This window comes from Ictidomys tridecemlineatus, chromosome 12 (genome assembly GCF_052094955.1).
Source record: "Ictidomys tridecemlineatus isolate mIctTri1 chromosome 12, mIctTri1.hap1, whole genome shotgun sequence".
In the NCBI taxonomy this organism is placed as follows: domain Eukaryota; kingdom Metazoa; phylum Chordata; class Mammalia; order Rodentia; family Sciuridae; genus Ictidomys; species Ictidomys tridecemlineatus.
Window position 1 is genome coordinate 95642748 of NC_135488.1, and position 20025 is coordinate 95662772.

Sequence of the window (20025 nt, forward strand, 5' to 3'; positions counted from 1 at the left end):
TTTAAAAATACATAACTGGTTCACTAAATAGACACCCATAGGTATTTCATGTCTTCATTCTGGTACAATTAAAACTTTTCTCCCACTCCACTCCACTACATATTTGTTGAGAGGGCAGGAATGCTTAAAAATGACAAAAAAAAATATGAAGATATTAAAAAATAAGTACCAGGTCGACATTGTAATTTTTCTTTTATCAGTGAAAAATTCCTACTAATAAACAATAACACACTGTGATGTTTGTGGATTTTTTTTTTTTTTTTTTAGCTCAGATGTTCTGGGACTTCTTGTTCTAAAAAAATTTAAAAAAAGATGATGTTTGCCAGTTTTAATTTCCAAAAAGCATTACAATCTCCTCTGGATGGGAATCTAAAAAAAAATAATAATAATAAAAATACAACTGCTAATCAGAGAAATGTCACTGAGCCAGGCTGGCCCAATAAATACAGTGCAACACTGAGCAATACAAGATAACACCCCTGAATTTCCTGCTGCTCTCACTTGTTCCCTCATCTGTAAATGAGGGACTACCTGCCTTGTAATGCTTTTACGGAATAAAGCAAGGATGAATGAGATAATGTCTGTAAACTACAATAGGCTCCTTGGAGACTGGTGCTGTTTGAAAGCAGCTTCGTTAGTGACAGCTGAGAAAATCTTCTGTGAGCCAGGAGCTCAGGGACCTTTGGTTCTAGTCCATGACCAAAGTAGAAAACAGCCGCACTGTTTGGCTCCTTCTTCTTCGCAAGCCTTTTCACGGGGGATAGAATGATATATTACTTATTCAGGGAACCCTGGTGATATTTCAGCTAAATAATTTCCATATATTGAGTATTTCTGAATATTCTATGAGCTTTCAGTTTAATTTTATAATCTTCAAATTTCTTGTCTCCTCCCTTCTTTCCTTATTGATCAAATATCTTCTCTTTCCATTCTGGGACTGTATGCAGAACTGAAGGATCAGTATTTGACTTATGTTACCAAGGAAATAAACGTTGCCACATAAAGTCACCCCTCTCTGTTGAAGCCCTCCCCGCTATCGATTTAGAGAAGATTCATACAAAAACAAAAGGAGTCAGGGAAGGGGAAGGCTTAAAGACATTCAAATGCAAACCAACAAGGGGAAGAGCACCAAAGGAAACCCAGCAGCCCTGCACTCCAACTTCCACATTCTCATGGCTCTCATTTTACAGGTGAGGAACTGAGTATCCCAGGTGCTAAAGCTGGCTCAGGTTGGGCAGTGACTACAAGTGAGGACCTCAAATGGAATTCAGTCCTTGCTCTTTCCCATTCCCCTGCTGCCTTTCTACAGCAGAGGGAGCTCCCTGGAAGAGAAGAGTCGGGTCACTTGGGCGCTTGTCCCATGGCCCCTTGGTTATGAGGGAGGGTTCATGGTTCTGTTCTGCTATCCGGTGACATAAAATGCTCCCACTGCTCTAGATTAGAGCACAAGGGGCCAAGGAAAGAGGCCAGCCGGAGGGGCATGTGGGAGCTGCCAACAAAAATGTCTAATTAGCTCTCACTGCAGGCTTGGGTCATTGGAGCTGTGAAGAAAACCAACAGGCAGAAGCCAAGGGACAGCTAAGAGCAGACTGGCCCACCTGGTCTGTCACTCCCTGACTTTAGAAGCTAAACTAAAGGCAGACTATTGGCAGCCAAGCAGGAAACCCTAGGACCCCAAACCACTCTCACATGCAAGCTACTCAACACCAGCCTGAGACCCCCCTCTGTGCCTTGGCCCTCATATCTCCATGACAGAAGTTCAACAGAAGCTAATGTATTTCTTCAAGAATATAAGTACAGAAAAGTACTGCAGCAGTTTCAAAAAAGTACCTGCCCAACCTTGACATCTACATAGACAGAACTATTAACTGGAAAGTAATTTGGGCCATGTAATACATATTTTCTCTATATATTTTTTTCTACTCAGGATTGAACCTCAGGATTGAACCTCATGCATGTTAGGCAGGGCACTACCACTGAGCTACATCTCCTTGATGAGGGCAAACTTATGGCTATGGTCAGTAAGAAAGGAATTTTATTTAGCACCACTGGAATCTGACCGAGTTGGTCAGACAATACTTCTGTGGGAAGTTTGCAAGAAAAGTCCCAGAACACGTGTAAAAGAAGGCAGCTGAGACAAAGGAATGCAACAAGTTGAAAACGAAAAATCAACACTGGTTCCACCTGCACTATGTTTCCAGATGAACGAGCCAGACGTCCTAATTAAGTCTGGGTTTGTACGAGGATACTCGGCAATTAATTCTCCTAAAGTGATCTCACTCCAAATACCAGGGAAGGCAGATACCAGGGTGAAAAATAATGAGAACATGAAGATGGAAAATAATCCAGACAGAGCCACTGAAATGAGGCAAAGTGGCTTTGAATCCAGAAAGTGTGGGAGCCTGGATACACTGGTATCCTGCAGAATCAGGGAGGAGAACAGCAACCAGGCAGTGCTTACAGCCCTGGAGTCCAGACCCAGCCCTGTGTTTCATAGGTGCTTGTGCTCAGCGCATGCAGGCGCCAGGATCCTGATTCTCTAAGCAGACTCACCCTCGCAACGGCCTCTCCGGGTCATGCGGTACCCGCTATCACAGTATTCACACCGGAAGGCCCCCATGGTGTTGATGCAGTGTCCCTCCCCACAGACGTCAGGCCTCAGGCACTCGTCCACGTCTACATGAAGCAGAAAACATTGTCAAGGTTTAATTTCCAAAGTATCATTTCACACCTCTCCCAGCTTAGTTCAAACATAATTGTGAGATAACTAAAATCAACTATCACCCCTTGGATTGTTCAACAGGCTTCCAAATCACAGAGGTTTGATTCACAAGGGGTCCAGAAGTGACATGTTACACACCATGTCTGTACATTTTTGACATTCTTCCATCAGAAGTGTTGGAAACAAACAAACAAAAAAAATTCACTTATATCTGCTGGTACCTAGCAGATGGCCATGTCCTAACAAAATGCTTATTTTAAAACTTCTGGATTATTTTACTGAGCACTGAACTGATAGGGTCCTGGGACACTTAAAACCCCAGGTTTGAGAATTTATACATTAGGAAGAACACTGCCATTACCTATGCAGTTAGTACCCTCCTCACTGGCCATAAATCCTGCCGGGCAAATACACAAGAAACTTCCCTCGGTGTTTTCACAGCGTCCTTGGGAGCAGAGGTGTGGGGCCTGAGTACATTCATCAATATCTGTTAATGCAACAAATAGAAAAAGATTAGTGCTGTATAGGAAGAATTCAGTCTCCCTGCTCTGTAAAAGATCAGCATGCCATTCCCTGGGGACACAAACCTTTACAACTGAGGAGAACAAGTAAAAAGAGACAAGATCTGTCTTGCCAAGATCCTTGAAGGATGGTGAGTGGGAAGAGGAAGCAGCTTATTGTGTATTGCCTCAAAGGTTAAAACTAAAAACCACAACATTGATGTTGCAGACAGATTTCAGGTCAACACAGCATTCTGCGGATAACTGGGGTCATCAAGCACTGGAATGTGCCGTCAGCAAGAGAGTCAGAGACTCTTCCACTGTGTACAGGCCGGGAGCTGGATTAGGACATCTCTACTGCCTCTTCTACTTCATATTTTGGGTTCTAAAGGTGAAAACAATGTATGCAAACGAAGGGGAAACATGTAATAGAGCAGGGTAGTTAGCTCTTCTTCCCCCCCTCCTCCCTGCCCTACATTATATATGCACAAAATTCACACATCTGCCTTTGTTGCTTTGTTTACTTTGACAACACCTTGTAACTTAGTGCTAAGTCTTCCTTTTTTGAAAAAGAAAATTAAGTTTATAGTAAACACATTAAAATGATTGATTTAACTCTATTAAACCTCTCTCTGAGAAACCTCTTATTCCAAAGCAACGTATATGAAATCTCTTACTTATAAATTCACTAATAGCTTCCTGCCAGGGCACAGACAGGTCTTCCATTTAGAAATCCAATTTAGAAATCATATTTTGTGTACTTAAATGAATTCTTTATAATAGCAGATATTAACATTAACTTGAGTTCTTTATTATAGCAGACATTAATATTAACTTGCTTTTGCTAAAAAGCAAGGTAGCTCTTTAGGTAGCTCTTTCTGGAATTCTTATCTACTTTATCTGAAAAACTTTCATAAATTACTCCACATTTAGGTAAATATATCAAATTTGACAAGGTAGGTACCACTGAATAAAGAAGAGAATCCCAGGAGTATGGCAGACCCTTTTTCTGAGCTCTCTTAGAGAAAGTATAAACATCTTTTAAAAATTAAACACAGTAACATTTTCTTGACATGTTTAAATCGACTTGTTTAAGAAAAATGTTTCACACATAACAAATATCTTCTATTTAATTAATAACTGTCTGTCCTAAATGCCTCTTACCAACACACTTCCTCTGTTGCTCACTGAACCTGTAGCCCTCGTAGCAGATACAGGTGTACCGCACGGGTAAGTTAATGCAGTGTCCTGCTCCACAGATATCAGGGTTCACAGTACATTCATTAATTTCTTTAAAAGAAAAGAATACAGGGTGAAAAAAGAAACACAGAAATAAATATTTCACTGCTACTTACAAATCATTACTTTGTGTTTCTTGACTAGCTAAATAATGTTGACATAATCCTGTACTTAGAAGACAAAACCAACCTCTGAAATCAAATAAAAGTTCATGTGATCACTATATTGATTAGTCAAGATCATCAACAGTTACTAACAACAACTACAGTGGGTAGAAACTCAGAAAGAGGCCTTTTGGAAGTTATAAGGAAATCTATTTTTAACAAAACAACTTCCAAGCCAGGCGCTGTGATGCATGCCTGTAATCCCAGAGGCTTGGGAGACTGAGGCAGGACAATCATGAGTTCAAAGCTAGCCTCAGCAACAGCAAGGCACTAAGCAACTCAGTGAGACCTTGTCTCTAAATAAAATACAAAATAGGGCTGGGATGTCATTTAGTGGTTTAGTGCCCCTGAGTTCAATCCCTGGTACCACGCCCCCTCAAAAAAAAAAAAAAGAAACAACTTCCAACATGGTCTATACATGCATTTCTATTCACTCTGTTTCATCATAGATGACAGAGTTTGAATCATTGTGTTATTTCTTCTGATAAGAAATACATGGTAATTTTCCATTCATTAGCAGGTCAAATTTCAGTTCCAACAACTAGATCCAAACTCCTCCAAAGTTTCTCATTAATTCCGAAGAAAGAATTCTTCCTCCTAATGAAAGCAAAACTTCCAAGTATATCTTACTCTCAATTTCCCAGTTTCAGTGTGAGCACATTTTATTTATACTAGTAAAGTATCATCTTCCAAATCTTCTGTTAAATTCCTCCCTTACTCTCTTACTGATGGCTATGTGAGACCTGTTTCTTCCATGCAGCCTGTTCAAGTCCTCACTCCACTTAGATACGTGCTATGGTGAAGACAGGTTCACAGCAGTCCATCTATATGAGCTTAATTACCAAAAGGACACAGGACTCAAAAGTGGCCTTCTGAGATGGATTACTCCCTAATATTTTCTATTTTCAATGACCTCTGATGGAAGGTACAATGACAGAGGAGGCAGTACAACTGGCGAATGGAAGCATTCACTTGAAGTCAGCACAGGTACAAATTCTGTCACCCTTTAAAGCTCTCTAGTCCAGGGTGAGTTATTTAACCATCCTAAACCTTACTTTTCTACAAGTGTAAAATGGAACTAGTCAGAGTTCCAACTCCTAAGTATTAGAATGAGAAGAGAAAACCTAAATACATGTAGCCTAATGCCTGGCACATTAAGTGTATTCATAAAAGTTATCATTATCACCGTTATTTGTATTGAAGTTATCTAAGAATATGTAACAAAGAAACAGTGCATTTATACCAATACTACCTTGGGCTATAATTATCTCAGTCTTATCATATAGCAAACAAGGCTTAAAAGAGATGCTGGCATGGATGAGACCGAGGAACCCCCAAGGAGAAGTAGATTGAGGCCTCTGAGTGTAACAAATCGATGGCACAGTTTTGTTAAGAGGGACCATGGCTTGAACAAGAAGAAATACAAGTGGGTTACTGTGACTAAGACCCACTATGCACTTTTCTGCCATTTTCTAAGCATGTGAAAATCATGCTTTACCAAAAGCTTCACCATGTAAATGAACTACACTGGGGTTGAAGTTGCTCTCCAAAACCTCAACCACAGTCTTCATTTTTCATAAAGTATTCACAGTGCTATAACTTTAAGATTTCAAAGCAAGTCCTGTGAAAGGGGAGCACGGGAACTGCAAAACTTAAAACATCATCATCTGTATGTATGAGGAGGGTATGCAAAAAACCATGACCTGCAATCTACATATCTTTTATGAGTTCATTTATGCTAATTAACTATTAGAAAAATACTTACTTATAGTTAGTAAATTACCCAACTCTAGAAAAACTAAAATGATTCAGAAGGATAAAGTCATTGAGTGATTAACACGAACACTTCAATTTAAGTAACTGGCAATAACAACACAATGAATTTTGATAACTATAAACACAGGTTATACAATCATTAACAGAAGGGAAAAATGCTTATTTGTTGAAAAAATATATACTTAGGTAAAAAACACAATATAGCATGATTTCAAATTATGATACACTCAGAAAAAAAGAAAATATATCCAAGTTTATTGGATTGTTATTTTCTTATTTATATTTTTCTGTATCTTAAAAAGTTTTCTACAACAAGCATGTATTAGTACTTTTATAATCATTAAGGTCTTCTCTCAAGAGCTCCATTTTTTATGTGCCACAAAATTCTGAAGGTAAAAGTAGTCCTCACCAGGTGATACTCTAAGACACTCAGGTAAGAATTCTCTTTTCTATATGATTTTTTAGTTGAAAAGTTTGAAAAATACATCTGTAAACATCTTTATATATTATTGTAGATGTCTCCTATGAAAATGATTCATATTTAGATTTCTTAGTTTTCTTTGTCATTATCAACCTTCCTTTGTATTCTTTTCTGCCATTTTCTAAAAACAGAAAAGACATGTTGGTCATGTTTGCAAAAGGAAAGTAAAATCTTTAAATGACGAATTAAGGTATGAGGGGCAAGGATCCAGGCCAAAAATTAAAAGGCTATTAATCCAGAGTTTATATGAAAGGTCTGATCCATGGTCACTGCCCCGCTCCCACACACACCAATTTCTTCTCTATTACCAAATATTTATTTCTCATTTTTCAGGCATAGCGTTAGAATGGAGTTTTTAACATATATGGACAAAAGTCTTCAAAAATATGGATGCTTAATTCAAGTGTAATTAATTGTAATCCCATAACAACTTACCAATATATTTTTATCATTTCTTAAATTACATACTATATTTCATAAAACTTTTGTTGTAGGAAATGAAATGAATAAAAGTGGCCTTTCCTTCCACTTCAATACCTTAAATGGAAGCTATGAGATTGAAATTATGTTGGTAAAGAATGTTGAGGGATTTTAATTGATCTTCTCATAGTTCAATAGAGAGAGAGACAGTTTGAAAATGGTGATCCTTGCTGGCAGGGCATGAACATATGCATGAAAATGCTAAGCTGATGCCACTAGAGGGTCCTAAGAGACACATCCAGGGAGAGAAAAGTCATTTATAAAACATATTTGACTTCTATATTGATTGAGTCCTTTTGAAACAAGTGATCAACTACTTTAATGTTCAACATTTTGACCTCAGAGATCCCTTTCAGCCACATGCCAGGCAGAAGCTCACCTGTCCAGGTCAGGACAATGCCCCCAAGACATTCAGTCTGCTTTCTACTCACTGGGCATCCAAGAGTTAGTTGGCAGCATACCCACACTGTTACCCATATTTTAAATTTCTAAAGCATGTCTCCTCATCTGTCGCTGAGCTTTCCCCACTCCCCTGTTATGTTGTCATTCTCAAGCACGTCGACAGCACACAGAAAGACAAGTCCTGGGGGTGCTGTCCTGAAGAAGAGGCTGAATTTTCTGCTTTTTCTATTTTTTAGGACAAAGACACCCTGCTTTTTTATTTTTGCAGGAGGTCGCTCACATATCAGCATGTGAACCTATCCTCACAGAATGGGCCAGTTTGTGGAGAAACAGACGCTTAGAGCAAACTGTCAGCACAAGCCCTGGAAACCACAGAGGCAGAGCCTCCCACAGAGAGCACAGCCCCAGTGCTATGCTGGCAACTAAGAATGGCTTTTCTTCTTCAGCACGGTTCGCTTCCCAGAGAGGCCATCGAGCAAGTGTCCCCACTGGACTTTTTCAGGTGTGCTTCAGAACATCCATATGCCTTCCGGTTCATGGGTAGCCCCACCCTTCCTTTTGATATGTGCCCCTGAAATAACTTCACCTTCACCAGTCCAAGGACCTCACTCTGCTTCTTTGGCTGCAGTCCACTTAGAATTTGGAAAAAGAACCATGACCAAAAGCCAATGGAAAAACCAAATGCTCTATTCACCCCAGCAACAAGGCCAATGGTGGATTTAGCAGTATATCTTTATTTTCTAAAATTAAATGAAAAAGAAAGCTTTTGGCAAAATGTGAAAATGAGTGTGCTGACCCATCCAGGTCATCCATCATCTGATGACTTGAATGAATGAATGAGCAAATGAATCAGTGCCTTAAAAATGGCGTCTGGAAACACTAAAGCGAGATGATTCTACATTTTTTTTTTTAAGAGTTCATTTTCCATCAGCATACATAGTTTCTTGAGACTGTAATGACATTCGGAATATGCTTCAGGGACAAACATTTTTAAAGGGGTCAATTGTGAGTTCTGGAAAAACTGGATGAGCAAATAGCTTTAAAAATACTTGGGCCATCATAATTACAGAGGTTTCGGTAAGGCAGTGAAGGAGACAAAGAATAATTTCTGGTTGGTCTGCAAGGGCCACGGGGAAAGTTCGGGAAGAGTCTGAGCAAGGCCTCAAATGTGAACTCATGGCAAGGTTTACAAAAATGCCCTGGCTTTCTAACTGCCCCACAATGAGCATAAATTGTCCCACAACAATTGAAACAGATGTTTCCACTTTGTAAATATTTGCCAGAGAAATAAAGGTTTGATTTTTTCCAACCTATCCTTTAGCTATTAAGACCCTATGCTAAATCAAGAATTTATATGCTGAAACGTATAATTTATTTGGAAACAGTACACCCATAGTGTTGCAAGCCACCAAGTCAGCTGTTAAGAGTGGAAAATATCACACTTATTTCCTGCAAATATGCAGCTCACTTTATAATTATTACATGTCAAAGTGTGTTTGGCTAAAAAATCTATAAACCCTACTTCCAATCTCACCACCATAAAGATATCATCACTATGAAATATAGAGCTGATCATATTTATTTTAGACTTTAATTAATTTTATCTCTTTCTTCAGATATGGGAGAAACTAACAATAATTTACTACCTCAGTGTTTTTGATTTTAAAAAAATTATATAATCTTCCTGAAAGCATTGGTCAGTTTGATCCTAAGATCTATGTTTGGTCCCCACATCCAACCAATGGGACCATCTACATTTTGATTTAAATTACATTTGCTACAAACAATAATCTTTTGTTAATGCATATCACTGCTCACAATGTAGCTTTAAAGTTGCAACCTTTTCTTTTTGGACTGTATAATTTCTCCTCATTGATTCTTTCACTAAGATTTTTTTTTACTATAGGTAGTGCAAGTACTTACAACTACTACATGAGAAAAAAATTCAGCATCATTTGTTTCTTGGAAATAAATATTTGTGCTTCAAACATGTGACAGCAGATGTTAGCCCTGTTTCTCTGCCAGACTCCAATTACACAGTCTTCTGACAACTTCATACGGCAGGGCTGCTTTCATGTTTTTCAATCAGTTCCACAGTTCAGTTGAAGTCGAGCAACTTCTATTTGTTATTTCTCACACAGCTGCCTTTAAAAGATGAAACTGCCTTCATCTAGCCAAACTTAATTAGCCTCTGCAAAGTTATTTTGCAAGAAGTATGTCCATTGAAGTTAGCCATACCCATTCACAACTAAATTCATCTTCAAATTGGAAAATGGAAATATAGTATTTATTTAGAAAAAAACTAGTGAATTATACTGTCACACTTCATTTTTTAAAGTATATATATTTTTACCATTAAGGTAAATAATTAAGAGATCCTTGCTAACCAAGATAGTATATTACCAACTGGGAGACCTTGCAAAGAACAGTAGTATACATGTGTTTAATAAAGTGACTATACTCATATATGACCTCAAAATAGATAACTTTAGTCATACCTTTTGTTAAAATCACTATCGTTTCATTGGATGACTCCCAAAATACTCAGAATTGCTAACATTTCTGTAGCATTCCCCTCAGTATTAATAGTAAAACCAAAGAGTGATTGCCATGCAATTGAGGGCTCTGCAACAGATGTGCCTTGATTCTATCACTAGGACTAGTTGGAAATGCACTGAGGAGACCACCGGGTGCCTCCACTCTTCTTAGTCACCTGGCCTTTCACCTCAGCTCAGAGGTGCTTTTTATAAGCAATTTTTAGCCTGCTGTCACTAACACAGGTACATTCACATGTTTGAGAAAATGGTTTAAAGTTAAACACATAACATTTGAAATGTAACATATGCTGCATGTGTTTCTGAGGACGGAATATTTTAAGGAGAATGCACTCTTCTATTAGTTATTCTGGCTACACACTACCAATCTTGTCCTGCAATGGTATCATGAGTGTAGTTAGAATAAGTTCATATGATGCTGCTTGGCAATCTTTTTAAATTTATATGTTTTTATATGAACTGACATTTAAATTTTATGTATTTATTGCATATAACATGATGTTTTGAGAAGACAAATATAGATAGATAGATAGATAGATAGATGATTAAATCTAACTAACTGACATGAGCATTACACCACATAGTTATTATTTTGTGATAACATTTAAATCTGCTCTCTTAGCACTTTTCAAGAAAACAATGTATTATTATTAACTACACTATGTTGAACAAAATGTCTCTTAAATTTATTTCTCCTCTCTAACTGAATAACATAGTGACATTCTTTTCTAACTCTGAAATTGTGTTCAATTTATAAAAAGTAGGAAATAAAAAAATATATAAAAAGAAATCAACCTGTAAACCTCTTAGGTCTCACTACAAGAAATAATCATTACTAATATCTGATGCAGTTTCTCCCAGCTTTCCTTAAGGTATATAAGTCTTTTTTAAATATAATTGGTATAATACTCTATATTTTTCATTTGCTATATCCTTCATCTTAAATTTACCCTTCTACACTGCAGTAAAAATTCTTCAAAAATACTATATTTGGTAGTGGTATAATGTGGAATAATATTTTTTTCAATATATAAATAAAACATGATTATTTATTTCCCTATAGTTGAGTATTTAGCTTATTTCTATTTTTTCTGTTATATATCATGTTGTGATAAATAACAATTTACATAAAACATCACAGTCTTTGGGGACATTTTTTTTCCCTATATAAGATATCTTAAAATAGGATTACTGAGTCAAAAGTTCTGAATGCGTACACAGTTCTTCATACATATTGCTGGTCCGTTTTCTAAAAAAGCTGAATCAAGTTTACTTACACTGTGATGGCTAATTTCATAAGTCAACTTGACTGGCTAATGGATGTACAGATGGCCAGTAAAACACTTTTTACAGGTGTTTGTGCATGAGGGTTTTCAGGAGAAATTGGTAGACAATACAGGTGGACCTTTTCTACCCACTGAGGGCTGGGCCCAAATAGAACAAAAAGGTGTAGAAGAACATCATCTCTCCTGTCCTTGGAAGCCAGTATTCCTGGTTCTCAGACCTTCCAATTCCATTTGGGACTTATGCGTCTGGCTCCCTTGGTTCTCAGGCCCCCAGGTTTGGACTAGAACCACATCCCTAGCTTCCTAGGCCCCCAACCAGCAGATAACAGATTGTGGGACTCCTCAGGTATGAGAATCTTGTGAACTGATCTCTCATAATAAAGCTCTTTCTTTATGTCTCTCAATATATCCTTTGGGTTATGCTTTTCTGGCAAACCCTTCAGCAATGGGTAAAAGTCTCAATTTCACCCTAATAAAAACAGTTCTGTTGGGTCAGTCATCATGGCCTCCTTTAAGTGCAGAGCTAATAACAACTCCAGCTCTCTGAACAGTGGAAGGCAGCCACAGCCACTAATTTGATAAGAACAAAAAGTATTATCCTATTTAAATTTACATGTATTTACCAATCATCGAATAATGACTTTCAATAATAATAATAATTCTTGAATAATAAATACTACTCATAACAAAAAGAGTAAAAGCTCATCTTTTCTATTACATAAAATTTCCTATTATATGTTCGTTGGTATTATTTATTTTTCTATGACTTTTCTGACTACATTATTTTCCCCATTTCTCATTAGTAATTTTTCTTGTTGATTTATGAGAGCTCATTTCAACATTTTTTCCCATTCTTGGGGATTGAACTCAGGGTCTCATTAAGTTGCCTAGATTATCACTGAACTTGCAATTCTACTGACTCAGCTTCCTGAGTCGCTGGGATTACAGGTAAGCACCACTGTGCCTGGCCAAACTGTAAGAGCTCAATATACATTAAAAGGATGTTACTATTTAAATTTTTGATTTGTTTCAGAAACAATGCATTTTTTTTCATTTTAAACCTAACAATTAAAATGTTTATTATAAAGAATTTAGGAAATACATAAAAATATAATGAAGAACATAAACATTATTCATGATGCCACTGAGTGGTAATAGTTGAATACTTTGATACATTTCCTTTCTGTCTCTTTTTCTCTTTTTATAGACATTTAAAAAATAAATTAGAATCATTAGATCATGTTCTATATTTACTAATAAACATTATGCCATAAGCATTTCTTCATAATAAATATTCATTTAAAACATTAATAATTATGTCATATTCTATTGTATATACCATACTTTAATTTACTTATCCATATTTTTTAATAAATCATATTATTTCCAAATATTCACTTTTATGACTAACTGTACCACAAGCAAGCTTATAATTTGATACACTGTTTTAAATAGATTCAAACACATGTCTCCACAGGATATGTAACATGGCAAACACAGTACTGACCTGTTACTTGAGTAGGTGCAATCACTTGGCTCGCACTTGATGTAGAAGCCTCAGGAGCTACTTCTACAGGCACAGGAGGCGATGTTTTCTCAATTACCACTGCATGAGGAAGTGGAAGATAAAAAGGAAATTAAAGCCTGTGCATGGAGATCCCATTTCAAAATGCAAGCACAGTTTAGTCTAATAATATATCACAATAGCTCCTAGATATCAAGAACTGTCATAGATCCTGAGAGCTCATGGTATTAATTCACAGCTCTGGTTTCAATGTTTAGCAAGAATAACTGAGAGCAACTGAGACATCAAGAATAATGACCAATCATCAAATAATGACTTTCAATAATAATAATAATTTTTGAATAATAAATACTACTCCTTATAATAAAAAGAGTAAAAGTTCATTGTTTCTATTTACAGTACTTTGTTTATGTTAACATTCATTATGTAAGCATATGAACAAAATGCTTTAACATGCATTTTTTTACATTTAAACTCAATTATGAACTCCAGTGATTCTTAAGCAAAATCAAAGACACACAAAAATTCCCAACTTCTGCTTTTATTCTGAATATTCTTAGAAACAGCACAGATCAACATAAGTTACCTGGAAACTGTGGATGCAGATGAATAGTTGAAATGCCTGGGGAGAGCTGGGGTTGACCAGGCTCAAGTTTGGTTTTCTCTTGATCCAATGAAGGTATTTCCTGGGTAGTTGTATTAGTAGGAAGAGAGAGGAAAATTGAATGTGGGAATTACTTTCAGTTTCACACATAGGACCATTTTTGTTTAATTAATAATGTCTTTAGGAAAGCAAAGAAACACCATAGATATAAATCTGTATAATTGTGTGGCATTAAAAAAAATGTGCCATTAGCCCTTGAGTTTTACAAGAAGTGCTGATCTACATATACACTCTCAGTCACGTCCTTGGGGCTCAGTCAGACGTTTAAAGCAATGGCCTTGGCCCAAGTGGCCATATTTGATCTCCAACAGGGTACCTCAAGTGAGGCCTAAACCTTGGTTTCATTCACCTGTGGCTCTGCCCACTAAGATGGCCGGCCACCCTTTGCAGATTACACAGTGGATACAGCAGTGGAGTCATAACAAAGAACACATGCTAAGCTACCATATTTTAAACCAGTCAGTCATCATGGCCCCCATTAACCAACAGCTAATAACCTGACAACGCCATCTCCCTGAATAGTGATAGGCAGCCACAGCCACGGGAGCTGCGGTCTTGGAGGAAGACTTGAGACTTCCAAACATATCCTGTTACCAGTTCTTGTCCCCTGGACCTCAGGCAAAGAAACAATCAATCACCATAGCTCAGCTCCCAGTTACAGCTCCGTAGGGCTCATGCCAACTGAACAATTAAGCCTAGTTAGGATCCGTGCCTTGGCCCACCCCGTGTGGGGCCAGGGAGCTCATAACAACACTTCATCAAAAGTACTCATCAAGTTACTTCCTCACTGTTACCCTATATATCCCCGCTCTGGCTTTAACTACTGCCATGTCTCAGAAAGCTCACTTTCCCAGCTTCTGTTTGCCTCTTATCCTCTCTCCTGGCTTCAATTATCACCTCTTTTCTGTTTCTAAAATAGACAGCCTGATTGAATGTTTCATCAGAAGACTCAGTTTTGTAAGCACAAGTGCTTGAAGGGTAACTCCATCTCAGTGTTCCGCAGATTTCTCAAACCCACTCCCCTGCACACACAAAATCATCCGGGCTGCCACTCCAACGTCATTGTTTCTGTCAACACCAGTCATCGATCCATCCCATCTAGGTTTAAAGACACTTTTTAGTCCTCTCTCTTCCAGTCTTCATTCCAACTCCTGCTCATTTGCATGACTCCTTATGGTTGCTCGCTCTTTTCCATATCTGTGGACCCCATCATCCCAGTCTGGATTTACTCTCACAAGTTCAGTTTACTGTCATCATCTAATTGACCTCTCAGGCTCTTTGTCTCCCAAACTAGGTTAAGCCTGTCATGATTCATCTTCCAGAACCACTGAGCACTTATTACACTTTCCCACACATCCCTCTTTCCTTAAGAACTTTGGACTGGCTTCCTAGTACCTATCAGAGATTAATTCAATCAGTCTCGATTACACCCTGTTCCCTGCAACTTGTGGCTAAGGCCAACAAAGAGCAGATCATGATCAAGAGGCATCCCACTCCTGCAGTTCACAGACACGATTTCACCTAACAACATGAGGCAGCAGCCTTCCTGACCAATGTCACTTCTCCACCTGACAGGGAGGAGTCATTTCAGATACTCAGGAGCTGTGTATTTCCCTGCTGATTGCAACTGTAGCTGATATTCCAAGCCTTCCAAAAGCAGTCTCAGATTCTCTCTCTAACCAAGTCATTCACAACCCTTGACATCATTCTTCCACACCTTTACCACATATAGATTTCCCACCCCGGACCATGCTCCTTTCTCTTTATCCATCTTCAACATCTTGAAACCTTTGTAGAGTACCAAGACCACAGAGATACGACTGCATTTCCCCCACTACCTCCTCTGGAAATAAAATGTAATTAAAAGAATACAACAGTTGCAATAAGCTCAATCACAAACAGAAGAACAAAGCTGAGTTAAGATGAGGCTCTGAAAGTTGACAGGCCTGCATCTAAGCTAAATGGCTCTTCTCATATATCAGCTAGAACTAAATTCAAAATCACCAACATTGCAAATTACTGTACACCACTAATCTTTAGAGATACTAGCTAGGAGCTGCAAATGTGCATGTCTAATATGCATATCTATTGTATTTCTTTCAGGCTCAATATACCATAACTTCTTCCTTGAGTGCTATCAAAATCATAATTTCCTTTTTCTGGATTCTTTTAGCACATACATGATAGCATTAATGTTACTTTACTCCATATTTGTAAGATAGCAATTTTTAAAACTATTTATAATAGATTATGCATCATTCCATCTAAATTCTAATACTTGGTGCACTCTTATCAACTGAATGAATGCTTAAATGTATAAACATTCAATAGTTACCTAATTTTCATGTTATTAATAAAGAGACAAGGCAAAATCTAAAGAAAGTACAATATTACATAAATAAGACTTCAATCTAGCAAATGTAGCCTCACAATTTATAGTGTCATTTAGTGCCCCAAACCAGATCAATAAACATTTCTGTAATATTTCTAAGAAATAATGTTCCAATATTTATTGCAGCTTTCTTGAAATGTTCTATTGAATTAGAATAGAACCTTGTTCTATTCTAATTCAACTCAAACATGCATGTTAAATTTTAGTTGAATTAGCAAATACCTGACTTATTTTACATGCACTGTAAGAACACACAGTTACATGAACATGTCAGGGCCTTTCTTTCCCTGGGTGGGCCAGGTAATCCATCAACTCTTTGAATTCTTTTTAATGTCCCTGATTCCCATCAGTTCCCACCATTTTCTTCTCACTTTAAGTGCCATGAGAATAGGGAGTTTTGTCTGATTTGTTCTCTTTATTTTCTTAACACTAAAGACAGTGTCAGTCATTTCAGATACTCAGTAAATATTTCTTGAATAAATGGATGCTTTAATTTCTTAAACTAAATGATGCATAAAGTACATTTTATTGTGCTTTCAACTTTGAAAACCCACATATATTACAAAAGAAAAATTTCAAAGAAAAAAAAAGAGAAGACTTGCAAACAATGAATAAATTACCTTCTCAGGGGGTGCAGTTGCCACTAAAATCAAAAAAGAAAAAGGGCATTAGAATAATTCATTCATTATATTTCAATGTTTAAAAAGCAATAAATTCCAGTATCTCTGCAAAAAACATTAAGAATCAAACTAAATAAAATAAAGAATTATAGTCATCTGCCATTTTAAAGAATTTTACACAGGACCAAGAGAGAACTTTCTATGGTATTTCATTCAACTCCAGGAATTGAGAGAGAAAATGAGAAAAAGCCTTTCAGAATCTATCGTTCAAAATTAAGGTAAATAAGCTGAAAAGTTAAACTAGGCAATACTTTTGGTACATTATTTTATGCCAATCTTAATTTTGTAGAACTTCCCATGTCTTAGAAAACAAACATGTTCATTAACGGGTCAAACACTTATCCTTAATCTCATATATAACATTCAAAATGCTTTCTGGTGTCAATGTTAAAAAAGAAATGTCACTTTTTCAATAAGAGGCATAAGAATGGATGCTACAATCTTGATGTAGTCTATTCTTTAATGAACTCCCAAAGCACTTTGAGGAAGACATGCTAACTAAATTATGGGGGAGAACTCAAGTAATAAGAGCTGAATTGGAGATTAGCATCAATATATTGAGCAAATTATATACTACACAATCATGAATGTTCTTGTGCCTTTGTACTTTGAAAGACTTGCTTTGCACGAATCTATCTTCAGTATTAGATCCTAAGCCTCGGGTTCACATACACTAAGATTTTTCTCTTGTGTCAGTGTCTCCATAATCATCAGCTGATGATTATGTTGGGAAGGTGCATTAATCCCTTAGAACAAAAAGGATACCCAATATATTCAAATCACTGCTGGGGTATCTTAGGGTTGGAAAAGTCAACTAACTTTCTATTCTCCCAAACCCAGGGTCAAGAAAGTCTGGAGGCAGAATCAGAGAAAACTCCACTGCAAGCACTAGGCCATGCCAAGTGTATAGAGGCAATTTCAGGTGAGGCCCTATTTGCTCTGCCTAACCAAGGAAGAAGTTCATGGAGTGAAAAGAATGGAATTAATAGGCCAGAATGCACCAATGCCCAGAGCCCAGAAAAATCCTGCCTCCCAGGAAGGAGGCTGCACCAAGTCCCCCACTCTTCACCAACCTGGACAGCATATATCCTCTCAAGATACAGTGTGGGCACCCTAAATTCTGTCCTAAGCCTCTGCAGTGAAAAGTCAATAGGACCTTTTTTTAAGAGTAGATATATATATTTTATACAGAGCTAATATTAGTATTCCTTCTCTCTGGAATGAAAAATTTTTGTGGTAATCAAAATATTCAAAATCTTGAAAATGCTGGTTTATATAAAGACATAGAGATAATCTCTCTTCCTCAGTGTGAGAGACTGTCAAGATCAACTGCCTCTAGACTCTCTCAAATATAAGGCCTTAATGATTTCCTTGGAGAAATACACTCTTGATCATGGGTACCATTACATACTCTTTGTGTGACATGTGGCTGTTGTATTCCTCTCTAGGTCTCAGGTTCTCAGAAGGCGGATAAGAGGACTCTACTAGGTGATCTCCCAGATCTGTCCCTAGACATCTCTTACCCTTTGGCATTTTGCCCCCTTTATCCCTGACTGCCCATTATACTCTTTAGTGGAAGTTCAGCTGATGCATTAACAATTTTAAGTCTGTGGATTCCACTTTGTAAACAATGATTTAGTAAATGGCTTTCTAGACACAGAAATGAATCAGGACTGTTCCCTCAAGGATCGAAATGCCTCTCCAGAAAGAATCGAGCAAAAGTAGCACCCAAAGTGTCTGAAATTATCATGGAATATCGTTTATTTTCATATTTATATGTATTTTATTGGTATATTAGAATTAGAAGCAATAGTGGGGCTTGTTATATTCTTGTTCATGCTCACAATATAACAGCAGAACTTGGTCAATTTTGTAACATGGAATATTATTACCTGCTCTGTACATATTATTCCAGAGCAGTGATTCTTAATCAGGTATAACTTTACATCCCTCACTCAGAGACATCTGCAATGTTTAGACATCTTTTTTTTTGGTTTTGATAACAATAAGGTGGGGGCGTTTCCCTAGCATTTAGAGGTCACGTATGCTGCTAAACGTCCTATAATACACAGAGCAGCCTCCCCGCTCATCCAAGTTAACATGTCAACAGTGCTGAGGCTCAGAAACTGTGTGCTAGAGGGGTATAAATAGGGAAACCAAAGTATAGAACACAGACAGATGACTAGAGTCCACAATCCTGTTCCACTCTCACCTTCCGGCTCCGCCACTCCTGGCCCGTGTTCCCGGGAGAAGGTCAGGGCCTCCACTGGCTCTTCCTTGGCTGGGAGAGGTGGAGGATGAGTACTTTTAGCAACAGGTTGAGTGTTCTTTGGCTTGACAAATACAGGTCCTTTACCTACATGGTGATGGATTGGCCTGCGTCTATGAACGCCAGAAACCGTATAACCCATTCCACCAGGACAGATTTCCTTAAAAGCAGCTAGATTTGGGATGGGAAAATATTCCTTTTAAAAATCTAACAGTGCAAACTTATACAGAGGAAAATATCATGATGAATATCTCTTAATCATCACTAAAATAGGTACATTTAAGACTTTAAAAACAGATGTAAAACGTAAGCAAATTGCTTTAATTTCTGATAAACTTGCATAGTCACAGAAAAAAAATCCAACTTTTTCTTTAACATATAACATTTCTTTTCTTCAATATATTCACCTATTAATTTCTCATCCTATGCAATCAGGACATTTAGAAATAATATATATATAGTATGTATTTTATATTATATAATATATAAATAAAGAAACAACTAACTAGGAGATATTACGCATACCATTTTTGTATGTCATGTTACACTTTAAATATATAATATATTAGGAGACATTTTATGTATAGAAGACATTGCATATGTTACATAATTTCATTTGTGAACATGCATTAAATCCACAAGAATCACACTTCCTTCTTTTTCCTCCTGCTTTGATATAATTTTTCATTAGTTATTAACAAAGAGCTTGGTGACATCTCTCAAGTTAGAGAATGAGCAAGAAGAGAAAGAGAGAGAGGAGAAAGAAAAAAAGAAAGAGGAGGGAAAAGTAAAGAAGAAAAAGAAACTGAGAAAAGAAATAGCATGACTCAGAGGAACATTCCTAATGGTTTATTCCCAGCTAAAGAAAGCACAGGACACAGCCCACATGG

The 20025-nt window shown here is 37.2% G+C and overlaps 1 protein-coding gene across 7 annotated transcripts in view; it reads right to left on the bottom strand.

The window, feature by feature from the left end:
• Window positions 1-20025, bottom strand: part of Ltbp1 (latent transforming growth factor beta binding protein 1) — a 386831-nt gene that overhangs the window by 101959 nt on the left and 264847 nt on the right. For 5 of the 7 annotated variants that reach the window (XM_078029401.1, XM_078029398.1, XM_078029399.1 and 2 more), the window contains 7 exons: window positions 19079-19306; window positions 16807-16829; window positions 13717-13816; window positions 13113-13211; window positions 4387-4512; window positions 3084-3209; window positions 2554-2676 (listed from right to left, as the gene is read on the bottom strand). In XM_078029401.1, coding sequence (XP_077885527.1) covers window positions 2554-2676; window positions 3084-3209; window positions 4387-4512; window positions 13113-13211; window positions 13717-13816; window positions 16807-16829; window positions 19079-19306 — 825 coding nt within the window. The remainder of the gene's footprint in view (window positions 1-2553; window positions 2677-3083; window positions 3210-4386; window positions 4513-13112; window positions 13212-13716; window positions 13817-16806; window positions 16830-19078; window positions 19307-20025) is intronic. The other 2 variants (XM_078029400.1, XM_078029403.1) reach the window with 1 other exon arrangement.